This window comes from Chlorocebus sabaeus, chromosome 1 (assembly GCF_047675955.1).
Source record: "Chlorocebus sabaeus isolate Y175 chromosome 1, mChlSab1.0.hap1, whole genome shotgun sequence".
Taxonomy (NCBI): Eukaryota; Metazoa; Chordata; class Mammalia; order Primates; family Cercopithecidae; genus Chlorocebus; species Chlorocebus sabaeus.
Window position 1 is genome coordinate 2,821,696 of NC_132904.1, and position 26,581 is coordinate 2,848,276.

The 26,581-nt window shown below is 51.7% G+C and overlaps 2 protein-coding genes and 1 long non-coding RNA gene across 17 annotated transcripts in view; 1 reads left to right on the forward strand and 2 right to left on the reverse strand.

Moving 5' to 3' along the window:
• NAP1L4 (nucleosome assembly protein 1 like 4) overlaps positions 1 to 6,409 on the reverse strand; it is a 47,129-nt gene extending 40,720 nt beyond the window's left edge. For 2 of the 10 annotated variants that reach the window (XM_008009322.3, XM_008009583.3), the window contains exon 1: positions 6,290 to 6,409. Coding sequence is in view for 3 of the 10 variants with exons in the window: in XM_008009533.3 (XP_008007724.2) it covers positions 5,536 to 5,614 (79 nt within the window). In the remaining 7 variants the exon portion in view is untranslated. Of the gene's footprint in view, positions 1 to 2,106; positions 2,458 to 5,535; positions 5,790 to 5,816; positions 6,145 to 6,289 lie in introns of those variants that run through there. The other 8 variants (XM_008009471.3, XM_037998847.2, XM_008009196.3 and 5 more) reach the window with 5 other exon arrangements.
• Positions 6,410 to 15,695: 9,286 nt separating this feature from the next.
• CARS1 (cysteinyl-tRNA synthetase 1) overlaps positions 15,696 to 26,581 on the reverse strand; it is a 56,866-nt gene continuing 45,980 nt past the window's right edge. For all 6 annotated transcript variants that reach the window (XR_005240532.2, XM_037998856.2, XM_008010248.3 and 3 more), the window contains 5 exons: positions 21,263 to 21,343; positions 19,735 to 19,802; positions 17,295 to 17,354; positions 16,720 to 16,803; positions 15,696 to 16,013 (listed from right to left, as the gene is read on the reverse strand). Coding sequence is in view for 5 of the 6 variants with exons in the window: in XM_037998856.2 (XP_037854784.2) it covers positions 15,879 to 16,013; positions 16,720 to 16,803; positions 17,295 to 17,354; positions 19,735 to 19,802; positions 21,263 to 21,343 (428 nt within the window). In the remaining variant the exon portion in view is untranslated. The remainder of the gene's footprint in view (positions 16,014 to 16,719; positions 16,804 to 17,294; positions 17,355 to 19,734; positions 19,803 to 21,262; positions 21,344 to 26,581) is intronic.
• Positions 17,362 to 19,426, forward strand: LOC119624423 (uncharacterized). Its single transcript, XR_005240533.2, has 2 exons — positions 17,362 to 17,707; positions 19,319 to 19,426. It is a non-coding gene; the product is annotated as an uncharacterized lncRNA (long non-coding RNA).

Here is a 26,581-nt window from a genome sequence, read left to right on the forward strand (position 1 = left end):
TTGGCCATGCTTGGTCTTGAACTCCCGACCTCAGGTGATCCACCTGCCTCAGCCTCCCAAAGTGCTGGGATTACAGGCATGAGCCACCACGCCCGGCCTCTAAGATAAATTTCTAAAGCACAATTGCTTGGCCCACATTCAGTCTGAGGAATGGCAATTCAACATTCTCAATCCAAGAGGGAGTCTGGCCAGTCATTGGGTACAGGTTCAAATCTTCCAGGAGTAGTGTTTTAGATTAGGACATCAGAAGGGACAAAGGAATGATCTGTTCTCAGAAGGAATCAAGATACCCCTGCAGGACACCACAACACCCCCACCCACAAAACCTGACAATTACACGAAGCCCTGAGACACTTCAGATTTCATTTTTATTGCCCTGACCAGTAGACTCCTGATCCAGGCTACCATTACCACTCTCCAGGATCAGAAGTTAATAATGATGTTAAACTTTCCACGATAATGTTTTTTGTTTTTTTGTTTTGTTTTGTTTTTTGAGGTGGAGTCTTGCTCTGTCGCCCAGGCTGCAGAGGGTCTCACACTCCTGACCCTCAGGTGATCTGCCCACCTCAGCCTCCCAAAGTGCTGGGATTACAGGCATGAGCCACCGTGCCAGGCCCATGATAATGTTTAAAAGCAATGAACAGGCTGGGCACAGCGCCTCACGCCTGTAATCCCAGAACTTTGGGGGGCCCAGGTGGCCAGATCACCTGCGGTCAGGAGTTCGAGACCAGCCTAATATGGTGAAACCCACCTCTACTAAAAAGATACAAATATTACCCAGGCGTGGTGGTGGGCACCTGTAATCCCAGCTACTCGGGAGGCTGAGACAGAATTTCTTGAACCTGGGAGGCAGAGGTTGCAGTGAGCTGAGACCATGCCACTGCACTCCAGCCTGGGCATCAGAGTGAGACTCCAACTCCAAAAAAACAAAAGCAATGAATAATATATGTTTGCCCACTAAAGAACAAGTTCCACGAGGGCAGGGAGCCTGTCTACTTGCCCAATGCAGCGGTTCCAGGGTCCAGCACAAGACTTGGGATGAGACTGGTTGCCAAGAAATCTTTGCTTAACTTACTGCTAGCAAGTGACAGCTTGTCTCTGTGTTACCAGTACACAGCATGCATGGTGTCCGGGACTCCATGCACACACGTGCCTGTCTCAGGCAGGTTCTGAAGACACAGAGAGACACTGCTTTAGTCATTCAGGTTTGGTTACAAGATCTACTGAATTACCTGCCTCCAAACAGCAGCAGACTATCTCTTCAGAGACTTGTAGGGTGCCAAGCCCTGGGGTTTCAAGAAAGTAAAAAATGATTTCCTTCTTTAACTGAAACACTACGTTTACTTGTGGCGTAAACTCCCATCTCCTCCACCCTTCTTTTCTGGGCAGTTCATTAGTATATGGACTCAATGACACTAACTTCTTAATCCAATACATATTAAAAGATTTTGTCGGCCAGGTGCAGTGGCTCATGCATGTAATCCCAGCACTCTGGGAGGCCGAGACGGGCGGATCACGAGGTCAGGAGATCAAGACCATCCTGGCTAACACGGTGAAACCCCGTCTCTACTAAAAAATATAAAAAATTAGCTGGGCATGGTGGCAGGCGCCTGTAATCCCAGCTACTCAGGAGGCATTCTCTACTCGGGAGAATGGCGTGAACCCAGGAGGTAGAGCTTGCAGTGAGCCGAGATTGTGCCGCTGCACTTCAGCCTGAGAGACAGAGTGAGACTCCGTAAGATCGTGTCATCTTGAAAGTAAGGCATTTCCCTCTCTACCTATTTCAAATTGCAACCACCAAAGTTCCTACTCCTCTCCACTGTTTCTCAAAAGCACCTGCCACCATCTAACTTGTTCGTCTGTCTCCCACAGCAGAAACAAGGGCAAAGACTTCTGTTTTATTCAGCGGGAGACCCCAGTACCTAGAACTGTGCCCAGCACATAGAAGATGCTCATGAATAAGGAAATAGATGCAAATCACTGAAAGCTACTTTTCAGTAACTGAGTAAACAAGTACTATTTTAATTATTATACTTAAAACCTTTGCACATAAAAGTGTACAGTCATTCTTTCTACCACAAGTTTATTAAACAGAAACCATCTCACCTTGTTTTTGAACAGGCTTTTCCGGATAATGCACGCTGCATTTTTAAAGGTCCCAAGAACATGAAATGAACATAGATTTTGTGTTTAACAGTTAACGAGACGGGCGGATCACGAGGTCAGGAGATCGAGACCATCCTGGCTAACACGGTGAAACCCCGTCTCTACTAAAAAATACAAAAAAATAGCCGGGCGAAGTGGCGGGCGCCTGTAGTCCCAGCTACACGGGAGGCTGAGGCAGGAGAATGGCGTGAACCCGGGAGACGGAGCTTGCAGTGAGCTGAGATCCAGCCACTGCACTCCAGCCTGGGCGACACAGCGAGACTCCATCTCAAAAAAAAAAAAAAAAAAAAAAAAAAAAAAAACAGTTAACAGGGGATACTTGTAAGAAATTTAAGGCTACACAGTAAGTGTGGTCAATATCAAAAAGTAAAGTTCACAAAGTGATCTTTCGTTGTTTTCATACTACAAAAACACAATGCCTCTGTTGTTACTAAATGCAAAATTTAAAGTTCTGGCAAACAAATTAAAGCAACCCTGTTCTCTTAACAGGGCAGGGTGGAAAAACCAGTGACTGCCAGATGAAAACAAATTTACATCACCACAAACTGTTTCTTAAAAATTTCATAGCAGCCAAATACAAAATTATTTACTATCTACCTATGATAAGGGTTTTTCCATTACTATATGCTCAAAGACAAACCCTACAACTATAGTTTCAGGAGGCATAAATTTGCTAACCTCAAGAGGTCCCACAAAAACTAAGTTGAGGCCGGATAACAGCAGTTTCCTGCACAGATTGGCTACTTCCTATCACCATGGTGGTCGAAGAATCAAACTAAGTAACACCAGCTTTTTACTCTGGATGCCTAAAACACATTTCCCTTCAAGAAAAAAAGCAAGCATTCCTTAGCTAGCAATCTCAGGCCAAACTCCCAACAAGTTCATCTCTGCTGTCTTAATCAAATATAAACCATTATCGATTTCAAGCACTAACAGCATCGGCCTATTTCACACAGCTGACGCCTCTTAGGCCGTCAGGAATTTAAATCACCTTCTTGCCCACAAAGTAATTTTCTTCCAAAACAAATGGAAACATATAGGCTCTTTGGCAACATTTTTGGAAGTACAACATAAACTTACCACAACAGTTTTTAAACTGCAGACAATGAAAGAGAAGGAAGAAAAGCACTACTATATATACATACACATTTGAGGTCACCTCCTCCTGATGCTAGAGACTATCAAATGCTCAAAAGAAGAAAAAGATTTCAGTCCCCACACTTAGCTTCGAATAACTAACATAGGGAATTAATATGTGGTCAATAACAAGAGGCTACTAAAAACTCTGACAGGTTAACAGAAAAGTTTTCACTTCAGTTTCAAGTTCAACTTCATACTGTAAAGTGGTGATGATCCCATCCACAGGTACTTAATCTCCATACAAATAAGAACTACCTCTCACATGGGCAAAAAGATCAAAATTCTACAGAAAAATCTGATGGCTAAATGGCTATTTTGCAAAACACAATGCCCTGTACATTTTGAGGGGATCCTAAAACACGTGTAAACTTTGCGAATTCAGTTTACCAAGGTTATCAAACTTAAAAATGAATAAAATTTATTTGCTACTGCAAAGAATTCAACCAATTTCTCCAATGACTACTCCATATTCATTTTGAAAAATAGTACCGGATTTAAAGTTTACACAACAAAATTCACAAAAGTGTTAAGATGCCATGACATATAGGCACAAATAACTGCAGACATTCTGAAGCAATAACACTGCTCAACCAGAAAAAAAAAAAAAAGGCTGCAACTGGATATGTAATAACAGCTATTTAAGACAGCAGTAGGCCGGGCGCGGTGGTTCACCCCTGTAATCTCAGCACTTTGGGAGGCTGAGGCGGGTGGATCACGAGGTCAAGAGATCGAGACCATCCTGGCCAACATGGTGAAACCCCGTCTCTAATAAAAACACAAAAATTAGCCGGGCGTGGTGGCGGGCGCCTGCAGTGCCAGCTACTCGGGAGGCTGAGGCAGGAGAATTGCTTGAATCCGGGAGGCGGAGGCTGCAGTGAGTGGAGATCACACCACTGCACTCCAACCTGCCAACAGAGCTGGACTCCGTCTCAAAAAAAAACAAAACAAACAAACAAAAAAAAAAACAGAGCAGTAACGTGTTAAAAGGGTCCATAAAAATCACATCATGAGGCCCTAAAATTCTAGTAAAAATGTCTCTAAGTAAACTTGTGAACTACTACTAAATAACTAACTTTTCTCTCTCTCTGTAGTCACTCATTTTATCTTTGGAATATATCCCGATTCTATCACCACGTTCCTTTCTCTTAACTTCATTTTACATTTGCATATTATTTATTCTATTAGTAATTACTCATCCCGGTCTGAATCTCAAAATTCTACTACAGGAGGCATTTGGCGTTCTGTGGAATAATTTGAGATGGAAATGATCAACCAGCTCAAAACCTCGTAAGCTAGAGTTCAGTGAGGCTTAGTACAATGATGAAAACAACTTCTGATTAAAAATTCTTTCATTCCCTCTACAGAAGCAGTAACCCTGGGTAAAGTTAAAACTGCCTGGGTCTTTACCTAAGCTTTATCACCTTGGACAAGTCATTATACATAACCTCCTAGGGCCTCAGCCTCCAGAGTAGTTAAATGGAAAAACAATACTATCTATCTCACAAGTTATTAGATTATGAAATGAGTTAATACACGCAAACAGGCTGAAGGAGTCCCTGGTGCGTAGTGCAGGTATTAGTCAGTTAGAGATATCGTTCCTATTGCAAGGCAGTAACTTAAAAAGACTTACCTTTAAGGTCCACCAACCTAATCTACATACTTGTATATTTTTAAGGTAAGATAACTTTTAAAAGCCTATTTTATACCGCACACCTAATGCAGGAAGATGAGGCAGGGATTACTACAGGAAAAAGTAATGCAGACTGGGTATGTGAACAGCACAGATCAATGTGCCCCGACGATTCTGCCGAGAACATAATGAAATGGCGGACCTTCCTGCCAGAGGAGCGCACAGTCACTCAGGCAGGTGATGTGACACACATGTTAGGGTCTAAAGGTCCCAAGGCTGGAGTCCCCTTTCCTGGACCCTAAACTTGTCTGCCTCCTGCCCCGCAATCAGACTTAGTGAACTGTGGACGGTGAAAAGTCTTATCATGACCAGGCCATCCTTCGCTGGGGTGAACGGAAAGCATTTAGAAGGCGAAAATTGAAAAAAACAAAGACACTGGTCAGGTCAAAAAATACAAATGTGACCTCTTTCACCATCTCTGAACTGAAAGAAAAGCATGGCACTTTCCCATTCATAACATGTACAATTTTTTTTTTTTTGGAGATTTTGCTCTTCCCTTGTGAAAGACGGTTTTAAACATAAACAGACTTGCTGCCCACCTTGGCTGGGAAACCAAGTCCCGCGAGTAACTAGTCTAAGGCTACTCAGGCCAGTCCTCGGGGAGCGCACGCCGCCCATCTCGCTCGCACCGCACAGCTCCCAACAACTGAGCAGCAACGCCAAGGACTTTCTTCCCCGTCAGACATGCCCTCGGCCGCACAAACTGACATCAAAACCCCAGTCAGCCCAGCCTGACCCCACAGAGGCTCACGATGACCATCGCCCTACGGAAAAACTCAAATTCCTAAACATCTAATAAAGAGGTCCTGGACGTCTCCACCTTAAAAACGGGAAGCCTGAACGCTCCGGCGCGCCCGGCCGTGTAACCGCCGCGGCCCCCGCACGCGGGGCGGGCCGGGCTAGCGGGAGATTTGAGCGGCCGCCGCCTCTAGCCGTCTTCGCCTCCTCCGCGGGGCCGCCGCCCAGGAGGCCGCCCGCGGCGCAGAACAAAGCGCCCTGACCTTCAGGGGGGCCGACAGCCGGGAGAGGCGCGCCGGGAGTTGGGAGGGGCCGCCCGCCAGCGCCCCAGGCCCGGGCTCCAGGCCCCAAGCTCCAAGCCCCAGGCTCCAGGCCCGCCGCGGCCGCCGCTACCTGCTCTGACGAGGACGCGGCCCCGCCCCTGCCCCACCGCCCCGCGGCTTCCAGAGATGGCCGCCCGCCGCGCCCGCGCCGGCCCCGCGGCCCCTCCCGCCCGCCCCGGCCCGGCCGTCCTCCCCAGCCGCCGTTACCGGCCCAGCACCCGAGTCTCCGCACCTCACGCCTCCTGCGGCAGTAGCGGCGACCCTGGCTTCTCTCGCTTTGGGGCTGCGCCGCCGTGGCCGCCAACAACGCCGCCTCCCATTGGCCGAGGCTCCTAGCTCCTCTCTCCGCGAGCAAGACAGGCTGCGATTGGGCGAGCGCGGCGCAAGTCAACTGCGCTTCGCGCCGCAGCCGGCAGCCAATCAGAAGCCACCGAAGAATCGCTCCGCCTTATGCAAATATTCCTCCGCGCGGCCCGCGCCCTGCGTTTCTCCGCCTCTTTAGATGGGGCGGGGCGAGGTGTAGACCACGTGTGTTTTTCTGGGCGGGCCTGGGTCCCAGCTCCCGGGACCCTCCCCGGTTGGCACCGCATCCTCGCGGGACACTGGGCACCACCTCTCTCCGTGGGTCCCGGCCGTCTTTATCTCCTGCGCCCTCCCAGTTCCCTAGTTGAATCCCGTCCGCGGCAGGTCGGTGCCTCCAGCCGTCCGTGCGCCCGCTTGTGTGAGAACCCCACCTCCCACGTCGTCCCCTGGCGCTACCCCTGAGAACATCGCGGGGGGCCCCTCCGCCTGGGAGCCGTTTTCAACCAGTGCCGTTAGTGGTTGGGACCTAAGCTTAACCCCTGCTCATCCCCCAGGTCCCAGGTTGGATAACACTTCCTCTGCGAAAAGGTCGGGGCTGGGTCGCCTCCGCGGACACGACGGGACTACCCACTTCCTGCGTCTCTTCCCGCACGCCCTGAGCCCCGCAGTGTCCCAGCAGCCTAGTTCTGGCCTGGGGGAGACCCTGTCGGACAAGGAGGAAAAACTGCGCACTGGGCCCTCAGATCAGGCCCCTGAAGCAGAGCAGGGCAGGGGGCTGGGGAGGAGCTGGCCCATTTCGCCCACCCTGTTCTCCCTCTCAGGGTGCCCCCTTGGCTGGGGTGAAGGTAATAGCCCCAGCCTCTCCACATCACATTTTGTAGAAAGACATCCAATTTGATCGGAAAATAACCCCTGCGCTGGGGGCTTTTGAGGCTAGTCATTTCCATGTTCAACCGTGCCATTGGGGGTCTTCAAGTCTTGTGCATTTTTTTCAGAAACGTTCCTTTTTGGGGGTGAGGTTACTTTTGAAACAATTGCTAATTATTATTCTTATTGGCAAGTCATGCCTGTAATGGGGAAAATTTGTAACCATCTAAAGGCTCCTGGTTGAGGGATTAAGAACATAGCGTCAGTTATAAACCTCAGAGGTAACCTGGGAGGCTGAGGCAGGAGGATCCCTTGAGCCCAGGAATTCAAGTCCAGCCTGGGCAACATAGTGAAACTTCATCTCTAAAAAGAATTTAATGCGGAGCGCCGTGGCTCAGGCCTGTAAACCCAGCACTCTGGGAGGTAGAGACAACAAGTCCAGCCTGGGCAACATAGCGAGAGCACCTTTTCCCCCACTCCAAAAAAAAAAAAAAAATTACCCAGGCGTGGTGGCTCAGGCCTGTAATACCAGCTACTTGGGAGGCTGAGGTGGGAGAATTACCTGAGCCGGTGAGGTCAAGGCTGCAGTGAGCAGAGATTGGGCCACTGCACTCCAGCCTGGGTAACCGGAGGGGGATATTGTCTCAAAAAAACAAAAAAGAGGCCGTGCACGGTGGCTCACGCCTGTAATCCCAGCACTTTGGAAGGCCGAGGTGGGCAGATCACGAGGTCAGGAGTTCGAGACCATCCTGGCTAACACAGTTTGAAACCCCGTCTCTACTAAAAATACAAAATAATTAGCCGGGTGTGGTGGCAGGCGCCTCTAGTCCCAGCTACTCGGGAGGCTGAGGCAGGAGAATGGCGTGAACCTGGGAAGTGGAGCTTGCAGTGAGCCAAGATCATGCCATTGCACTCCAGCCTCAGTGACAGAGCAAGGCTCAGTCTCAAAAAAAAAAAAAAGAAAAGAAAAAGAAAAGAAAAAGAGGCCAGGCGCGGTGGCTCACGCCTGTAATCCCAGCACTTTGGGAGGCGGAGGTGGGCAGATCACCTGAGGTCGGGAGTTCGAGACCAGCCTGACCAACATGGAGAAACCCCATCTCTACTAAAAAAATACAAAATTAGCCGGGCATGGTGATGCACACCTGTAATCTCAGCTACTCAGGAAGGCTGAGGCAGGAGAATCACTTGAACCTGGGAGAATCACTTGAACCCAGGAGGCAGAGGTTGCGGTGAACAGAGATTGTGCCATTGCACTCCAGCCTGGGCAACAAGAGCAAAACTCCATCTCAAAAAAAAAGAAAAAGAAAAAGAAAAAGAGAAAAAGGAAAGGAAGGAAGGAATTAAAACAAAAAGCATAAAAACCCCTCAGACTTGACCAGTGCATGGCTGAGGCCTGACCCACACAGCCCACTCAGTCCTGTCTGGCCAAAGAAATTAATCAAAACAAGGGCCAGGCTCGGTGACTCACGCCTGTAATCCCAGCACTTTGGGAGGCTGAGGCAGGCAGATCACAAGGTCAGGAGATTGAGACCATCCTGGCTAACACGGTGAAACCCCGTCTCTACTAAAAATACAAAAACAAAATTAACTGGGCATGGTGGCCTGTAGTCCCAGCTACTCCAGAGGCTGAGGCAGGAGAATGGCGTGAACTGGGGAGGTGGAGCTTGCAGCGAGCCGAGATCGTGCCACTGCACTCCAGCCTGGGCAACAGAGCGAGACTCCGTCTCAAAAAAAAAAAGAAAAAAACTAATTAAAACAAAAACCGTAAAAACCCCTCAGAGGTGACCGGTGCATAGCTGAGCCCTGACCCACACAGCGTGCTCAGTCCTGTCTGGCCATCTGTGTTTTAGGAGAGGGTGTGTGTGCTCTCAATTCCTATTTTACTTATTTAGACTTTCAGACTTTTCTACAGTGGTCATGCTTTATGCTTTGTGGAAGCATAAACAAGGAAAGAAACGACACAAGAACCTGGGCATTTGAAGTTTTGAGGGTCCTTCCTCCTGTTTAATAAAGTCTCTAGTCCATTTGCAGTAATGGGATCCAGCTGCTCCTGGATGTTGGGGTTGGTGGGCGGTGGCATCGGGGTGGGTGGAGCCTCTGAGGGAGCTGGGCTTTGGGGCTGGGGGCAGCTGGACCTGCTCCCTGCGAGACCTGCTGGGACTGGAATGATTGTGGTGGTGGTGTTTTTCTCTTGGTGGTTGGTGGTGGTTTCTCTCCTTGGAAGGTTCTCATTTGGAAATAGAGTCTTCACAGATGCAATTAGGTAATGAGGTCGAATGGGCAGATTGCTTGAACGCAAGAGTTTGAGACCACCCTGGGCAACATGATGAGATCCCATCTCTACCAAGTATCTAAAACTTAGCCAGGCATGGTGGTGCATCTATAGTCCCAGCTGCTTGAGGGCTGAGGTGGGAGGATCACTTGTGCCTGGGAGTTGGAGGCTGCAGTGAGCTGTGATCATGCAGTGGCCTGGGTGACAGAGCAAGACCAAGACCCTGTGTCAAAAAAAAGAAGTCCCCAGATGACAGACATGCAACCAGGGCTGAGGACCACTGGGATCAGGACTCCCAGGGTAGCCAGCATTCGGTGGGTTTCATCCGTTTTCCCAGCGCTGCCTCTGCCAGGCCTCAGGCATGAGCCCACCTGTCCACAACCCCTCTGCCATCTCAGCCTTCTCCAACCTGGAGATCAGGAGTCCCCTCCAGAGGCTGCCTTGCCTGTGGTTCTGCTCCTGGCTGCCTTGTGCTCAGTGGGGTTCCGGGAGACAGTCCTGGACAGACACCACGTGTTTCTCCTTCACATGGCCAGCACCTGGAAAAGTGCCTGGCACTTGGCAAGCTGTGCCCTTACCTGGGTGCTACTGTCAATGGCTACACCTTGGCCTGGAAGTAGAGGCAGGAATCACTGTCCCATTCAACAGAGGAGAAAACAGAGAAACCCCTGTAACGCCCCCAGGTAAGTGGCTTTGGCCCTGGAGGGGACCATGCCCTTCACCTGTGGCGGGGCACTACTCCTCAAACGACCTCGCAGCCGCCAAGAGCTGGAGCCTAGGCCTCAGAAATGCCCAAATCCTCCTCAGTAGGGTGGTGCCTCAGCCTATGGGGCATTAACAAAGTGGGGCCCTGAAGACATCCAAGAGAGGTGGCAGGTTTCTTCTGGTGTATGGAGAACAGAAAACACCCATGGCGTACTGCGCACAAAAGAGGGGTGCACAGTCAGGGAGTGACTTTGTAAACTTCACAGCCTCAGAAAGAAGGCATCTGAAGACTGTACCCCAAATGTTGCAGAGATTTGAGAGGTAGGGCACAGGGCCTTTCAGTTTCTACTTTATATTGGAAATTTTCTATATTATTTATTTTTAAATAATGAATACATGATTTTTTATAGTAAAGACACCAAAGGTTGCTCTTTGTGGAAAAACAGGAAGATGTAGATCTGGCTCTTACAGCTGAACAGAGCTTTCATGTACACAAAAGAAACACTTTTCACAGGCAAACTAATATTATACAAGTTAAGAAAAGTGTCCACCCCACGTTGATCAAGAAGGATCTGCTGCAGCCTGACAGCAAGGCATTGCAGGGTAGGGAGGTGCTGGGGTCCTCTTGGGGACCAAGCCAGTGGCTGGCCAGCCAGCCTGTTGTCACTGCAGGCCCTCGACCCAACCTGGGGAGACTGGAGGAAGTTGGGGGAGGGCAGGGAGAAGGCGCACCGGGTAGTGGGCACTCAGAGGGGGTAAACTCCGGGCAGAAAATCGGCCCAGAATTACTCTGAATGGGGGAGGGGGTGTGAAACAGGGGCCACAGCCTGACCCTACTCCAGTCCAGGTAGAGCCAGGCCTTCACCAGCTGTGGGGACCAGGTGTGGCCCTGGCGATCTGAATACGTTTTTGTGCACTCACCACTGGAAACGGGGGGGCACAGGCCACTCTTTCCTGTCTCCTTGGATGGCACCATGGCCTTGGGCCAACCTCCGCTCACCCCAGTCATGGCAGCTAAAGACAAGGGTATTTCCTCATGGCCCGGTTGTCAGGACATTTGATACATGGTTTCCAGGACAGGCTGGTAGAGAGGATACACTGTGGAAGGGATTGCTGCTGCTGGGGTGAGGCTGGGCTTCATCAGTTTCCTTGGCTGAAGGATACTGAGTTACAGGCTTCAGGCTACTTTGTATCTCATTAAAGACACCTCTGGAGGCAGCCGTCATTACCACACTAACGAAATTAGCAAAAATCTTGACTGTCATCCAATACCTGGTCATTCAAATTTCTTGATTTTTTTTTTTTTTGAGACAGAGTTTCACTCTTGTTGTCCAGGCTGGAGTGCAGTGGCGCGATCTCGGCTCACCGCAACCTCCACCTCCTGGGTTCAAGTGATTCTCCTTCCTCAGCCTCCTGAGTAGCTGGCATGCACCATCATGCCCAACTAATTTTTTTGTATTTTTAGTAGAAATGGAATCTCTACTAAAAATGATGCACCCGCTTCGGCCTCCCAAAATGCTGGGATTACAGGCGTGAGCCACCACGCCCGCCACCCCCTTGAAATGTCTTTACAGCAGGTTTGTTCAAATCCTTCAAAGATTATCCCTCAAACCTGGTGGTTTTGTTTCTTGAGTCTCTCCCAGTCCTTTTTTATGCCCTATTCTGCTCCCTTTGACGCAGGCATATTGAAGACACCAGCTGGGCATCTGGCAGAACGCCCCACCTTCTGCACACGTGTGGTGGCTGCTTCATGGCCTCACCTGCACTGTCCCTCTGGGCGCAGTATTCCCTGCGGACAGGAAGTGAGCTGGACAGCCTTGCTCCCGAGGGGCTTCCAGCCCGGCAGCACAGGCCACAGCTAGGAGACTGCAGGAGTGCAGAATCTTGGGCTCCTCCTAGGTCTGACCTGGAATTTGTGTTAACAAGCAATCCTGGGCAGTTTATATTCTCATTCAAGGTTGAGGAGCCCTAGCCTAAAAGCTTCATTCAATACTGACTTATACTTTTAGAGGAAATCCTTCTTTTTGTCGGGGAGCTGAGAGCCAGAGCCCAGCATCAGAAAGTAACACATATCCCCTCCTGGAAACCTACAAGCCACGCACAAGGTGACACTTTGGCACCACGAAATTATCCAGCACCTACCAGCTTTCACCCAGGGGTCTCAGCTTCCACGGTCAGCCCCTGCCTGAATCAATGACTTCATTTGGGGCTGCAAAATGGAGATGTCTGATCCTGGTGCTGCTTCCCTTAGCTGGCATCTCTGGGAAAAGAACAACTTTCTCCTTTCAGCTAGGGCCATTTCTGAAATACACTTCCCATGCAAGGTGAAATACTTGGTTCTGTCACCAATGAGTAACTCTACAGAAAGGAGCTGACACAGGAGCCACCTCCAGTAATGACAATATGTTTTAGCTTTCTCTATTTTTGAGAATAAATAGATGCCTGGGTTTTGATTAATCTTTTTTTTTTTTTTTTTTTTTTTTTTTTTTGAGACAGAGTCTTGCTCTGTCACCCAGACTGGAATGCAGTGGTGTGATCACAGCTCACTGCAGCCTCCACCTCCCGTGCTCAGGCAATCCTCCAACCTCAGCCTCCTGAGTGGCTGGGATCACAAAGTGCACCACCACACCAGCCAATTTTTTTTATTTTTAGTAGAGCCAGGGTCTCACTATGTTGCCCTGGCTGGAATCATTCTTTTCAATGTTCAAATTGTCCCAAACTTAGCCAGTGGGAGCTCCTGAAGCCTTATTTTAAAGTAAGTACAGGCTCCCAGAAAACTGCAAAATTTGTTTCCTGATGGTCACACCTTGTCTGGCCAGAGTTCATGATCAACATAGGAGACTGACATTGGTACAATGTGTGTGACTCTATGTTGTGTTATCACACATGCAGATTTGTGTGATCACCATGACAACGAGAACATGGAAGTGCCCTCCCCACCAACCCCCACCCCCCATTGTCCCTGTACAGTCACTCCCCCAACCTGCCCCCCACCATCTTTAACCCCAGCTACCACCATCTGTTCTCTATTCCTACAGCTTGGATTTTGAGAATGTTATCTACATGGGATCACACAGCAGGCAACCTTTCAGGGGTGGCTTTTCCACTCAGCAGAATGCGCCTGACATATACCACCCAGCTGTTATGTGTCACTAGCTTGTCCAGTGTCCTTCTGACCTGACTTCTTGGTGTTCGAAGGCTCCCCTTTTGGGGCACAAGAGTGCTTGGCTACTCCTGCTGCTGCAGACCTGGAACTGGCCATTTCTCCAGGGGGTGGGGGGATGGGATTTAGAGCCCCAGATCGGGGCTGGGGCTGCTCACCGCCACCAGGGCTGCCTTGCTTCTCCACCCTTCCCATCTACAGAGCCAGGAAACAATCTGCTTTTTAAAATCACAAGTTACTTTGTATTTTCTAATTCATATTTAATAGTAAAGTGCTTTTCCTTGACTTCTTTGATTTTTATCTTTGTATTTTTTTTCTCTTACATTAAAAACTTGGTTGCTAGGCTGGGCACAGTGGCTCACACCTGTAATCCCAGCACTTTGGGAGGTTGAGGTGGGCGGATCTCTTGAGGTCAGGAGTTTAAGACCAGCCTGGCCAATATGGTGAAACCCCATCTCTACTAGAAATACAAAAATTAGCTGGACTTGGTGGCACGTGGCTGTGGTCCCAGCTACTTGGGAGGCTGAGGCAAAAGAATAGCTTGAACCCAGGAGGTGGAGGTTGCAGCAAGCTGAGATTGCTTCACCACACTCCAGCCTGGGTGTCAGTGATCTTATTTGTCTTGGCATATAGAGTTTGAAAATTACAGTGTCAATATTACTACTAACAACAAAACTATTGCATTGTTTGACTTTTCTGCACCTTTTTTGACCTTAGAAGATACCCCATTAAAGATGTGTAGCAAAAAATGGCCAATTCTCAGAAAGTTCAAGTTCTTGAGGTTGCCAATTTGATTTATCGTTTTGTGCCGGATGGTACTTTCTGAAATAGCCACAGTAGTATTTCCCATCCCTTCTGGAACCCAGTAATATGCCCATCACAGGGTGGTGTCTATGCCTCCCCCTCCCCATGGACGTGGGCGGGCCTTGTGACGGCCTCCACTAGGGAGGACAGTGGAAGTCAGGACATGACCTCTGAGGTTAGATCCTGAAAGGCCAGATAACTCCTGTCTCTCTCTCTCAGGACTTGCACCTTTGGAGCTATAGGCTGCTGCGACAGAAATCAGCCACCCTGAAGCCACCAAGCTAGAGAGACCACACAGAGATAAAAGGTGCCCAAGCAACCCCAGTATGGGACCCAGGCACAAACCTAGAGATGACCCCATCTGCCTGCAACTGAAAACCAATCTGCTGAGTCCAGTCAATCCACAGCCATGAGTTATTAACATGATCGTTGTTATTTTCAGCCATGAAGTTTTGGGGTGATTTGTTAAGTGGCAACAGATAACTGGGACACATTTGTTTTACTTTGTTTGGGGGACTTTTCTTTCTTGCTGGTTTAAATTTTTATATATATATATATATATATATAAAAAAAACACTGACAAGGTTCAAAGTCAGACCTATCAATACCCAGAGACTGTCCCCATTGAGTTATAACCTTAGTGCTCCCTACATAATTGGGTGGGTGCTCTCAAGCTGTGCCAAGCACCCTGCTGATGCACAGACAGGCTGGTTCCAGCCTTTTGCTGTGTCACACACTCCTGCAGTCAACAGCAAGCGCACGTGGAGGGCAACAACAAAGAACCGGCGCACCCACAACCCAACACTGCCACACTCCCCATGCTGGGGCTGCTGCCACCATCCCCGTGCACCGGATAGTGTCCCCCGGCTGTCCACAGCACCAATGACTGTCTTTTGTCCGGATGGATATGGCCTGGCACCAGCTTCCACAGGCATGAAGCAGGCTCTGGCTTCTGCTTACGCCCTCCTCAGCCAAGGATAGGTAAGCACCTTCACGTCTGGGTGCTGATTCTCAGTCCAGGTGAACCAAGTGTGGGGGCAGGGTGGCAAGGACAACACTGGGCACTGGGGACAGAAGGTCGCTGCTGTGTTGAGCACACCCCCACATCTCACCCATGAGCCATGCACATCGTGGACTTGCTGTCTCCAACGGCAGTTCTGGGCAGCTCGCCAGGGGCCCGCCTGCTGAGCCACTGGCTATGCTGCTGCCCAGTATGGAATGGCTCTAGGAAAACCTGCAGTGTGTTTATTCATCAGAACCCGAGGGCAGACTGAGCAGCCTTTGTCTAGGGCTCAGCAGGCTCTGCCAGTCTGAGCCTGTCTTTTTCCTACTCAAATACCTCCAAATGTGCCCACACACCAGAGATTAGCCGATAGCCATCAGCATGGGGGAGAAATTCCTCGGCCAGCTGAAGCAGCTCAACTGACCCAAGCACCTAGGTTGTGACCTGCTGACCAAGCGGCCCTGGCCGGCCACCAGGCCCCCTGCCAAGTGCTGAACATGCAGAACAAGGCAGAGAGGGTCTCACTGTTCAGAAAAATTTATTATAATGTCTCAGAGCCAATGACGACATGAACCTACATGAACACAACTCTTAATTTAGGACCCAAGGGCAACTGTAAGCATGACTGGAGCATTGGAGCGTTGTCACTGAGGCAGACAGGAGCCGCTAGTCCGCAATGGTTTAAAAAGTCAGTCCTGCGCCCCTCACTGGAAGCTTCCATTTTGAGGCATCTGCAAATATTCCTTGTAGAGCTTCTCCTGAGCCTCGAAGAGCTTCTTCACCTTCTTGGCTTGCCCTTTGCTGAGCTCTTTGCCCTCCGCGTCATGTGTGGGCAGACCCTGAAAAGCCAGAGCACAGTGGCTATTGGTCTCCTCTGCACTTGGGCAAGCCCAACTCCCCTTTCTTTGCCCTCCTGTCTCAAAGTGTGCATCTCCCTGATGCAGCCATGTCCTCTTGCTTGGACAGTCACCACACTGCTCTGGAGCCAGCACACTGACCTGGCAGTGCCAGCTCTAGCAGCTAAGAATGGGAGAGGGGCGGCCAGAGTCTGGGGGTGCTTCCTGACTAAGGTGAGGGGCACTGTGCCCCTCAGAGCCTACCCATGGCTGAGTTCTGACACAGCCGGCCCAAAGGTACACAGCAAACACATCCAAATGCCAGCAGGGAGGGGCCTAGAGGTTTGGAGGCAGTGGCTGTGAATCGCTATGACGAAGGACCTGGGGGCAGGAGGCCTATCTGCACCATCGCACTTCAGCCAGCTTGTGAGGGCCTGGGTGGATCTCGGCCCGGGCCACAACTCCCAGGGCTAGGAACCAGAGCTTGCCACACCAGTGGAGGGGTGGCCCTGGCACGGGCTTGCCTAGCTGCCTGGGCTGTGGAAGGAGCTCAGTAGTTGGGCCAGGAGGCCCTGGACCTAAAGCAGGTGTCACATTTGACTCCAAATTTTCTACAGACAGAAAATCTGCTTGTCCAAGATTGAAAATTCCTGTCCTCCCAATTTAATGTGGCCTAATAAAGTTCCAAAAAGAAGAGAAAGATGCTTACATTTTCATCAAACTTGGAGTATTTGTCAGTTTCTGACAAGAACATCTCACTAGGAGGAATCTTCATCTTGGCCAGCTTTGCTGCCTGGAACATACAACACAGCACAGTCACTGCCACTGAGCAGCACCTGGGGCTCCACACTGTGAACGACATCTGCTCATACCTCCAGCCCTCAACTTGCTTCCCAGCCCTCAGATTCAGAGTGCTACAAAAGACGGGAAGGGGAAAGCCAAGGTGGAAGGATCATATAAGGAATTTAAAATTAAACGAGATGTTATTTCTACAGCAATAGTGGAAAGCTTGCTAGAAACACTAATAGTAGTAAGTCTGTAAATGCTGTCTTGGAGCTTGTGACCAAATGGCACAGCCTTCCCCTTGGCCAGGCCTTCCCTGCACCCGATGTGAGAAGGGCCTGGCAGGCCTTAGGTGTTGGAGGCAGAGAGCGGAGCTCCTTCTGCGAGGGTCTGTGGGGGCCTGGCTAAGGTCCACGGAGGCACAGAGAGCCACAGGGCATGGGGTCAGGGTGCACTCCTGCCCAGGAAAGCCCCCACCCCCAAACAAACAAAGTGCATTACTTCTTGTTCCTGTTTCCTCCGGGCCGCCTCCTCTTTCTTCTTCCTCTTCTCCTCTTCAACCTAGAGGGGCAGCACAGAGCCAGATGAGACAGGGCTGCCTCAAGCTGCTGGGTCTCTCGGAATCAGAGGTCCCGCAAAACAAGCCCCTCTTGTAGGGCCTGGCATGGAGGGCTGAACTCTGACCAGGCCCACTCCACTGTGGGGAGGCAAGCCCATGTGCTGGGCAGCACACCCACCCTCTTCCGTTCCCTTTGGGGATCCTCAGTGGCACCCCTGGGTGCCTGGCCCTGCCCTAGATGCAAAGGTATGCAGTAGGCAGACAAACAGAACCAATGCTAAAAGATCCAGGCACCACTGACATGAAGAAATGGACCAGCATGGTCAGCCTGGCCTAAGGAGAGAGGATCCGTCAGGTAATGACCAGGAACAGCACTGCGAGGGTTACCCTGAGCGGGTCTTGGGATACCTGGGAAGGAGCAAGAGCCCCAGGGCAGGATGGGGAGAGGGGGCGGAGGCCAGCCTTGGGGGCTGGGTGAGGAGACCAGAGCCCACTCCAACCAGCAGGCAGCACCCGGGCAGGGGCGAGCGCAGCCTGATGCTGCAGGGAGAGCTTATTAGTGGAGCCAGCAGGCTGTGTGCTGGTGAGGGAGGCCCTCAGTTGCTTTGGGAGGTTCTGGCCTGAGCCACTGCACGAATAGACATGCCCTCCACTGATGGAAAAGGAACAAGTTTGGGGAGTTGAAAATCACATTTTCACATTTCCTTTGGACAGCCTAGGTTTCAGGTGCTTCCCGGCCCAGTGGAGCTATCAGGTAGGCAGCTGGGCACAAGTGTTTTTGGGCCATCAGATACATGATAGATAGTGGAAAAGCCGCAGGACCAGTAAGGTCTCCTGGAGAGGCTCCACACACAGAGCTGGGGAAAAGAAACCAGGAAGGCACAAAGATCTCAGAGACTCAGGATGGGGCTGGGCCAACAGGATCGAGCTCTTTTGAGGTAGATGGAGGGAGAGCAGGGCCGGCTGAGGGGAAGGGGCCGAGGTGGGGGAGGAAGGAGCTGGGCACTGAGCTTGGAGGAACCAGAGAGGCAGTGCTCAGGATTTCTGCTTTTTCCCTTTAAAAGTTAGGATGTGTTTATGTGCTGGTGGGAATGGTATAGGGAGAGGCAGGATCCCTCCCCCATGGTGCCTCGGGCCTGGGGATGCCTTCTTGCGGCAGTTTGGTGAGGTCAGAGTCCCTTGGTTGGGAAACAGGAGCTACTAGAAGTCACAAGCCACAGCCAAGGTGGCCAGTGGAAAGGCCAGCACAAAGAGTACAAGGCCTGCAAGGCTCTGGTCGGGCTGCCCTGGCGCTCCTCTTGTCTGCTTCCTGCTTCTGAACACTCTGCCAGGGACTGCAGCAAGCCAGGGTGTTTGTACAGCCAGCACCAGGGCACCTCACAGCACAGCATGGCAGGCGAGACCCAAGGCTAGGTGAGTGACTGTGATGGAATGAGGAGGGGCCCTGATGAGGCAGTCACACTAGCCAACCTCACAGGGCAAGCCCAGCTCCTCCCAACCTGCCAACCAGGATGGACCTGCAGACCACTCACCGCTGGAGCTTTCCTCAGAGTTCCAGTTTGTCATTCCTCCAAAGCAATGCAAACTCCAGCCACCCACATTTGCATCTGGCATCAGCTCTCCCTTTGTGCCTTGGGCCAGTCCAGGGCTGGGCATAGATGCCTTCCCTGACCTTGCACATCTCATCTGTCAATCACCCACCCTGTCGATTCTCCTTCCTCAGTTCTTCCCAGAGCCTCCTTCCTGAGAACTGTGACATCCAAACTCGCTCTCCACGGCGGTCTCCTGCTTTAAGCCTCTTGGGGACCCACCTGCTGGTGGCAATAGCACCCAAGGCCCACCTCCCATAGTGTGCACTGGGGGCCCATGTGCCTCTCATCCTGCTGCCTGCATCCCAGGGTGCCCCACACACTGTGCCCAGAGGTTCTGACACTGCGTTTTTGTTCCTGTTCTTCTCTCCTATCAGGCACCGAGGAACTTGGACCATCCCTAATCCTGGGAGTGTTGTGGGGTGCAAGTGGGGAGTATGCTGGAGTATGCTGGAGTATGTTGGAGTATGCTGGAGTATGCTGGGCATAGGAGGTGGAGATGCATCAGTGACATGAACCACCCAGGTGAGGGCAAGGTGTGACTGGGATTTTAACATGTCAGCTTCACAGTTTGCTAAAAGTGACTGGTTTTCACTTAAACTGAGGGAATAATCTTTCTAAAAGAGGTGCTTCATTAGAAGATACTAGTTAATTTTTCTTTCTGACATTTATAAATACTGGGATTTTTAAAAAAGTGTAAACATCAATGCTTAAAAAGTAAACTATGTAATAACCGCAATGGTTTTTACATTTTCAAAAAATATCAAGCTTAAGTCATTTTCACTTTACTCACCTGTCTCTTTTCTTCTCTCTCTTTTAATAAGGTGTTTCTGTCTACCAGTTTCACCACCGTGGGCAGTCCTGCAAAATAAACAGCGTGTGAGAAGAGGCTGGGCTCTGTGGGCCATCCCCACTGCTGGGCCAGCCCTGCCCTGCCCTGCCCTGCCCAGACCATGCCGTGCTGCCCAGTCAGAGCGAGGGCCCACTGGAGAAAAACAAACAAGAACCTCCAGAGCAGCAGTGTAGCACAAGAGAACATTTTGGTTTGTGTGTGATTTTTTTTTTTTTTTTTTTTTTTGAGGCAGTCTTGCTCTGTCATCCAGGCTGGAGTGCAGTGACATGATGTCAGCTCACTGTAACCTTTGCCTATCAGGTTCAAGCAATTCTCATGCCTCAGCTTCACGAGTAGCTGGGACTACAGACACGCATTACCACACCCAGCTAATGTTTTATATTTTAGTGGAGACAGGGTTCCACCATGTTGCCTAGGCTGGTCTCGAACTCCTGAGCTCATGTAATCCGCCCACCTCAGTCTCCCAAAGTGCTAGGATACAGGTATGAGCCACCATACCTGGCGAGAACATTTTGTAATTGGAAGGTAGGAAGGTCTTGCCAGCCAGGAGTAGGAAAATATGACATGTCATCTGAGATTTAAAATTACCAGGGGCAGAGTGGAAGAATGGAATTGGAGGGTTCATAACACAAGAAATGATAAATGCTTGAGATGATGAAAATCTCAGTTACCTAGATTTGATCATAATACATCATATGCATGTATCAAAATATCACATACAGCCGATAAATTTGTACAACTATTATGTATCCACAAAAACTGAAAATGAGGTCGGGCATGGTGGCTCATGCCACTTTAGGAGGCCGAGGTGGGCAGATCACTTGAGGTCAGGAGTTCAAGACCAGCCTGGCCAACACAGTGAAACCCTATCTCTACTAAAAATATGAAAATTATCCGTGTATGGTGGTGGGCGTCTGTAATCCCAGCTACTCGGGAGGCTGAGGCAAGATAATCACTTCAACCCGAGAGGCAGAGGTTGCAATGAGCGAAGATCGCGCCACTGTACTCCAGCCTGGGCAACAGAGCGAAACTCTGTCTCAACAAATAAATAAAAATTAGAAATAAAAAACAAAAAAATTAATTTTCTGTAGAACAAAAAAACCTCTACCAAGTGGGAGGACAGCATGAAATTTGTTGACAGTGTACAGGATACAGGCTGGTTTCCTTAGCTGAGAGCATCAGAGGCAGCAGCAACAGGGCCAGTAGGCAGCCAGGCCCCAAGGGGAGATGACATGCAGGGGAGGTGACGCCACCACACGCCGCAGTGGGATGGAGCTACAGGGTGCTCCCCTGCCCCTGCCAGGCTGGCCAGTGTAGGAATGGTGCTGGGGGACCCACGGGGCTGCCACTTTGGGATTCTGCATCAACAATTATGATGCATGAGCCTCGGCCCAGCCCCAGGAGCTCTCCCTGTGACACCTCTCCAAGCTCCTGGTAACTTCATAGCAAACAGCAAGGGCTCACCCACCTTCGTGGTCTTCAAACCGCACCCCAAGCTCGGGCAGGATGTCGTCCCGCAGGGCATCGCTGAGCTGCAGAACCTCAGGGACTGCAAGGAAAGCAGAGCAGTTCCGTCAGACATGAGGGGCCGGGGTCCACAGAACGAGTGCCTCCTCCAGTGCTTGGGAGGGAGGGGCCGGCAGCTTGATCGGCTGCAGAAGCCCAGAGACTAGTGTTCCCCGTAAGCCCAGGGGCTGTTCTGGCGGTGCCGGGCAGAGCCGGGAGGAAGCATAGCACAATGGCTGCTGGAAGCGGTTCTTCCAGGAAAGGGACACAAGTTGGGCCAATAGCAGGGGCAGGGTCAGGACAGGCCTGGGAGTCCCTATGGGTGCTAACACTCTTCATCTGAGGCAGTTTCTCTGTTGGTGCTACAATCAGTTTTCTTACGGAAGGACCGTTTAGACTCAAGCCCCTACGGACTTGGTTCCCAAATGCACACAGGACTGGGATGGGGGTCCTGACCAGGACCTAGGAGAGCTGAGTCCCAGGACCACTAAAGAGCTCTGGCTCTGTGAGAATCAGGCCTCCCAGGGCTGAAGCGCATGCAGCTGGAAAGGCAGGGGTGAGCAGTGGGGCTGGACCACAAGTTGCTTCCCAAGACTGTGCTCACCTCTGCCTCTGACTGGGGACCAAGCCCAGCTGGGAGGGTGAAGGGAAGCATGACAGGGAGAGCGGCTATGACCTCCATCACACGGGGAGGGAGCTTCACTTGGAAAGCCACGTGTCTGTGGCTGACTGGCTTCAGAGCACAGCACTGCAGACTTGCCCGGCATCCCACGGTTCTCCTGAGGGGCTCCTCACGCAGTCTCTACCAGACGCCCCCCATGCCTCTGCTCTGCCCAGGTTTTCCCCGTCCCCAGCCCACGCACAACGCCCAGGTGGGGAACAGGACGTAAGGAGTTTTTCAGTGTTGCAGGGTAAATGGGATGCCAACCTATCTCAGAAAGACTCCTGAGTACTGGGTGATACAACAGCATCTCCTAGACTACATCGACAGGATGGATGCTTGCTGCTCTCCAAGTGACAACTTTCTGCTCTGAAATCTGACCTTGGGTTTGCTGGAATCACCACACCCTTTAGTTTTCTTCTGGCCCCTCAGCTTGCTGCACCCAACTGTGCTAGGTGGGCAGGTGCCCTGCCTGCAGCCTGCTGGGACCCCCGGCATCCCACCCCATCCTCCTGCCTGCCCTGACTTTGGGCAGCACTGACCACGCGCATGCTGCCATTCTCATCTGTCCTTTTCCTGCTGTATCCTCATGACCGAGACCCCCTACAGCTCCTTGCTGGGCGCCCCGCACCTTCATTCACTGCTAGATAGAACATTTACATATCCAGCCAGGCATGGTGACTCACGACTGTAATCCCAGCACTTTGGGAGGCTGAGGCGAGTGGATCACGAGGTCAGGAGATCGAGACCATCCTGGCCAACATGGTGACATCCCAGCTCTACTAAAAATACAAAAACTATCTGGGTGTGGTATAACGTGCCTGTAATCCCAGCTACTGGGGACGCTGAGGCAGAAGAATCGCTTGAACCAGGGAGTCAGAGGTTGCAGTGAGCCAAGATGACACCACTGTACCCCAGCCTGGCGACGGGCTCCGTCTCAAAAAAAAAAAAAAAAAAAAAAAAAAAAAGCATATCCTTGGGTTTGCCCACAAGCACAGCCACCTTGGGCAGCTTCCTGAGTTTCAACCTCCCCAGGCAGGAACCTAGGGGAACGATGGCCTTTATATTTGTCCGCAGTATCATTCCTGGGAACGGGCCCTCCTCAGCCATCTGAGGAGGGGCTGACTAGGGCATGAGCTGAGGTAGGTGCCTGCCTTTCAGTCTTTGAAAGCCATCGCTGGACAGCACCCTCATTAGAAGGAAGGCAAGCCAGCACCCGTGGTTACTGTCACGGGTGTCATGGGAGGCCACAAGGCCAGCACCCCAGCCCACCCACCATGGGTGATCATCAGAGCAGGCACCAAGAAGCCTCCTGGGTCACACTCCCTGGGGGAGAGGGACACACGCCATACCCCTCAGGCCCACACCGGCCTCTGGGTCTGGATTCTGATTTGCCGAGGAAGAAGCCTCGTAGCCACTACAGCACCCAGCAAAGGAAAATGTAGTCCCTGGGTCGGGGGCTACCCACAAGGGCACCTGTGCCAGCTGCTCAGCCTCACAGTCCTGTCGAATGTAGGAGGCTGTCTCCGTGACATTTGAGAAGGAGAAGGTGCATCGGGGCCACCTGCCAGTGAGCAGCTCCTCAGAAGCATCAGGGGAACACACAGCGCCTGAACACCTACAGTGTAACTGCTGCCTCCCCAGCAAGTGTCCTGCCTCCTGCCCCCGGCCCAGCCCATGGTGGGCATTCCCTGGCGCTCCAGGAACCTGTGTTCACAGAGCTTAAGTGCAGATGCCAGGCACGGGCACACCTCTTCTGGTGTGGCAGCTGGTGCAGGTGCCCTCGTGAGTGGCCCCTGACCCAGGGACTACAGTTTCCTTTGCTGGGTGCCATAGTGGCTACGAGGTTTCTTCCTCGGCTCCTCAGAATCCAGACCCAGAGGCTGGTGTGGGCCTGAGGGGTACGGCGTGTGTCCCTTTCCCACAGGGAGTGTGGCCTGGGAGGCTTCTTGGTGCCTGCTCCGATGATCACCCATTGCTAGCCTCTGTGGCTTCTGTTAGCAGAGTTGGGGCAGAGGAGCAGACAGTGACATCATCACCAGGGATTTACTGAAGAGAAACGTGGGCTACAAAGATAACACAAAGGTGATGAGAATTCATCCACAGAATAGACAGATCAGGGTCCATCCATTGACAGAATATGATTCGGCCATTAAAAAGGCAGGAGGTCCTGACACAGGCTGCGACATGGATAGACCTGAGGACACTGTGCTCAGCGAAATAAAGCAGACACACGACAAACACTGTGTGACTCCACTCATGTGAGGTCCCTGGAGTAGTCAAATCCACAGAGACAGAAGTAGAGGGTGGGCACCAGGGGCTGAGGGAGGGGATGTGGAGTTGCTGTTCCACAGGGACAGAGTTCCAGTTTGGGAAAAGGGAAGAGTTCCGGAGACAGATGGTGGCGACTGCACAACACTGTGAATGTCCCTAATGGCACTGAGCTGTGTGTTTTAACACAATGAAAACAAAAACTGGCGATGGGGAAATGGCATCATCTCGCCAGTGCAGAGGACCCTGGCTTAGCCCCTGGCTTTCTCACTTCAATGCCTCTCTCCTGGTCAAACCCTGAACCCACGGCCCTCCTTGCCAGGCCTGTGCTCTCTAGCTGACTAGACCATGGAGGTGTTTCCAGGAGAAACGGTTTCTTTTTCGTCTGTGGAGCACCTGGCCTGGGCCAAGCAGATCCCAGCTGATCTGAGGGCCACCCCGAGTCTGTTATACACTCACTTTCTCCTCGGCCAGCCATGAGATAACAGTGAATAACAAAAAAGTCACTATTTGCTGCTGCTGGGGAGACAGGGTGATTGCACCAGAGCCACCTCTAACACGCTGCCCCATCAGAAGGTCTGAGCCCCTGGATCCCCAGGGTCTCTGGCCCACAAGGCACATATGGGATGATGTACAGGGTAGGGGTCACCCCCATCTTAACCTGGGGCCACATCATCCATCTACCTGCTCCAAGCAACAAAACAAAACAAAAGTGAAAAGCAAACAGAAAGCAAAACCAAACCACTTCCAATGCTGGCTGGCTGGTGCCACTCTCCAGGCCTGAGCAAGCCCTGTCCTGGTCAGTGCCACAGAGCACGAGCTTGTGCCTGGCCAGTCCCCCTTCAGCGCCCTCCTGGGGCTCTGGCATGCCAGAGAAGCCAAGGCCACACACACAGTCTTGTGTGATGCAGGTTCCTGGGGCCCGGGCTCGGCCTTCGATGTTCCCCAGAAGGCAGATGGAAATGCCCAGGCTGCCTCCAAGAATGGTCTTCCCAAGCCCATGACCCCAGCGATGTCGCTAAGTCAATGCTGCCAAGATCGCTGGAGAGCCCTGCGCTGGTCCTGAATGGGCTGGTCCAGGCTTGGTTCCGTTTGATTCAAGTGCTTTGAAATGCTGAGGGCATCAGGTGTTGGAGAGAGGCGATGGTGCTTACCTGGTCAGGTCAAGTGCACCCACCGCGGCCTGTTAGGGGCTTGGTCAGGCCCAGGCCCCTCTCCACAGAGCACTTGTGGCAGCCCAGCAGCCCAGCCAGCCTCTCCTCTCACCCGGTGTCCTGCACTCTGTACTGCAGCCTGTGGAGCTCGGAGCTCCCGAAACTCTTTCCTGCCCTCCCGCCTCCTGCTCCGCTGTCCCCTGCCTGAAACAGGCCCGGATTCGGCCCCTCCACCTGCCCAGGCTTCCTGACCTTCCTCAAGGTGCAGCTTCTCCTAGAGGCTTGCTGGGTCTCTGTCTGCTCTATCTTCAGCGTGCCCTGCCGGGATGCTGCCCCACTGTGACCCTCCATGATGGGCTATGCACAGATGGGGACCAGGTGGATCCTAGGTCTGACTTCCCACAACATAGAGGCCCCCTGGGGAGGGAGCATAGCACAGCAGGTGATGGAGCAGCATTCAAGGTCAGTGTGACCTGGCTGGGGCTCTGCTTTCCTCTTTTGGAGGATCATGGGGGTCAATGAGGCTATGTGCAGAAAGCAGTAGGCAGAGCCCAGCACATCCTAAGTCCTCAGTGTGTGTTCCCAGCTGTGCTGTTACTCACCAATCAGAACTACTCAGTGAGAAGCAAAGGCCTGACTGACGCTGCTTGTTGCTGGGTTTAACACTTTTTAAAAACTGGCCCTCAAAATGAATGCTCAGATCCAGCACTTTCTAAGTCTTAAACCACACACATCTCAGAAATGTCAAAAGGTGAGGGAATGGCTGCTTATGGACAGTGAGGGGCCACGGTGTGAACCCCAAGTTCAAGCATTCATCTGGCATGCCTGAGCAGAAAAGGGAACTCTGGAAGCTCCACCTCAGCTCCACTCTGCAGCAGGGACGAGCCACACCTCAGCGCACCCAGCCTACCAGGTCACCAGGAGCAAAAATAAGCCGCAGCATGAGCCAAAGGGCAGGTGGTGACTGGGCTGGTCAGAAGGCCCTCCATTCTGTCTCAGCTCAGAGAAGGAGAGGCAAATCAACCCTGGCCCATCATATCACATCCTTGGTCCCCAGTGCCCACTCAGCTGAACTCACTCAAGGAGTCTGCCCTGCAGGGACAGGCAGGGCTGTGGTGACTGGGGTGTGTGGTGCTAATGGACCTGGTGGGTCCAGGCCCGGGATGCCGTTCAACACCCTGTGGTGCACAGGGCA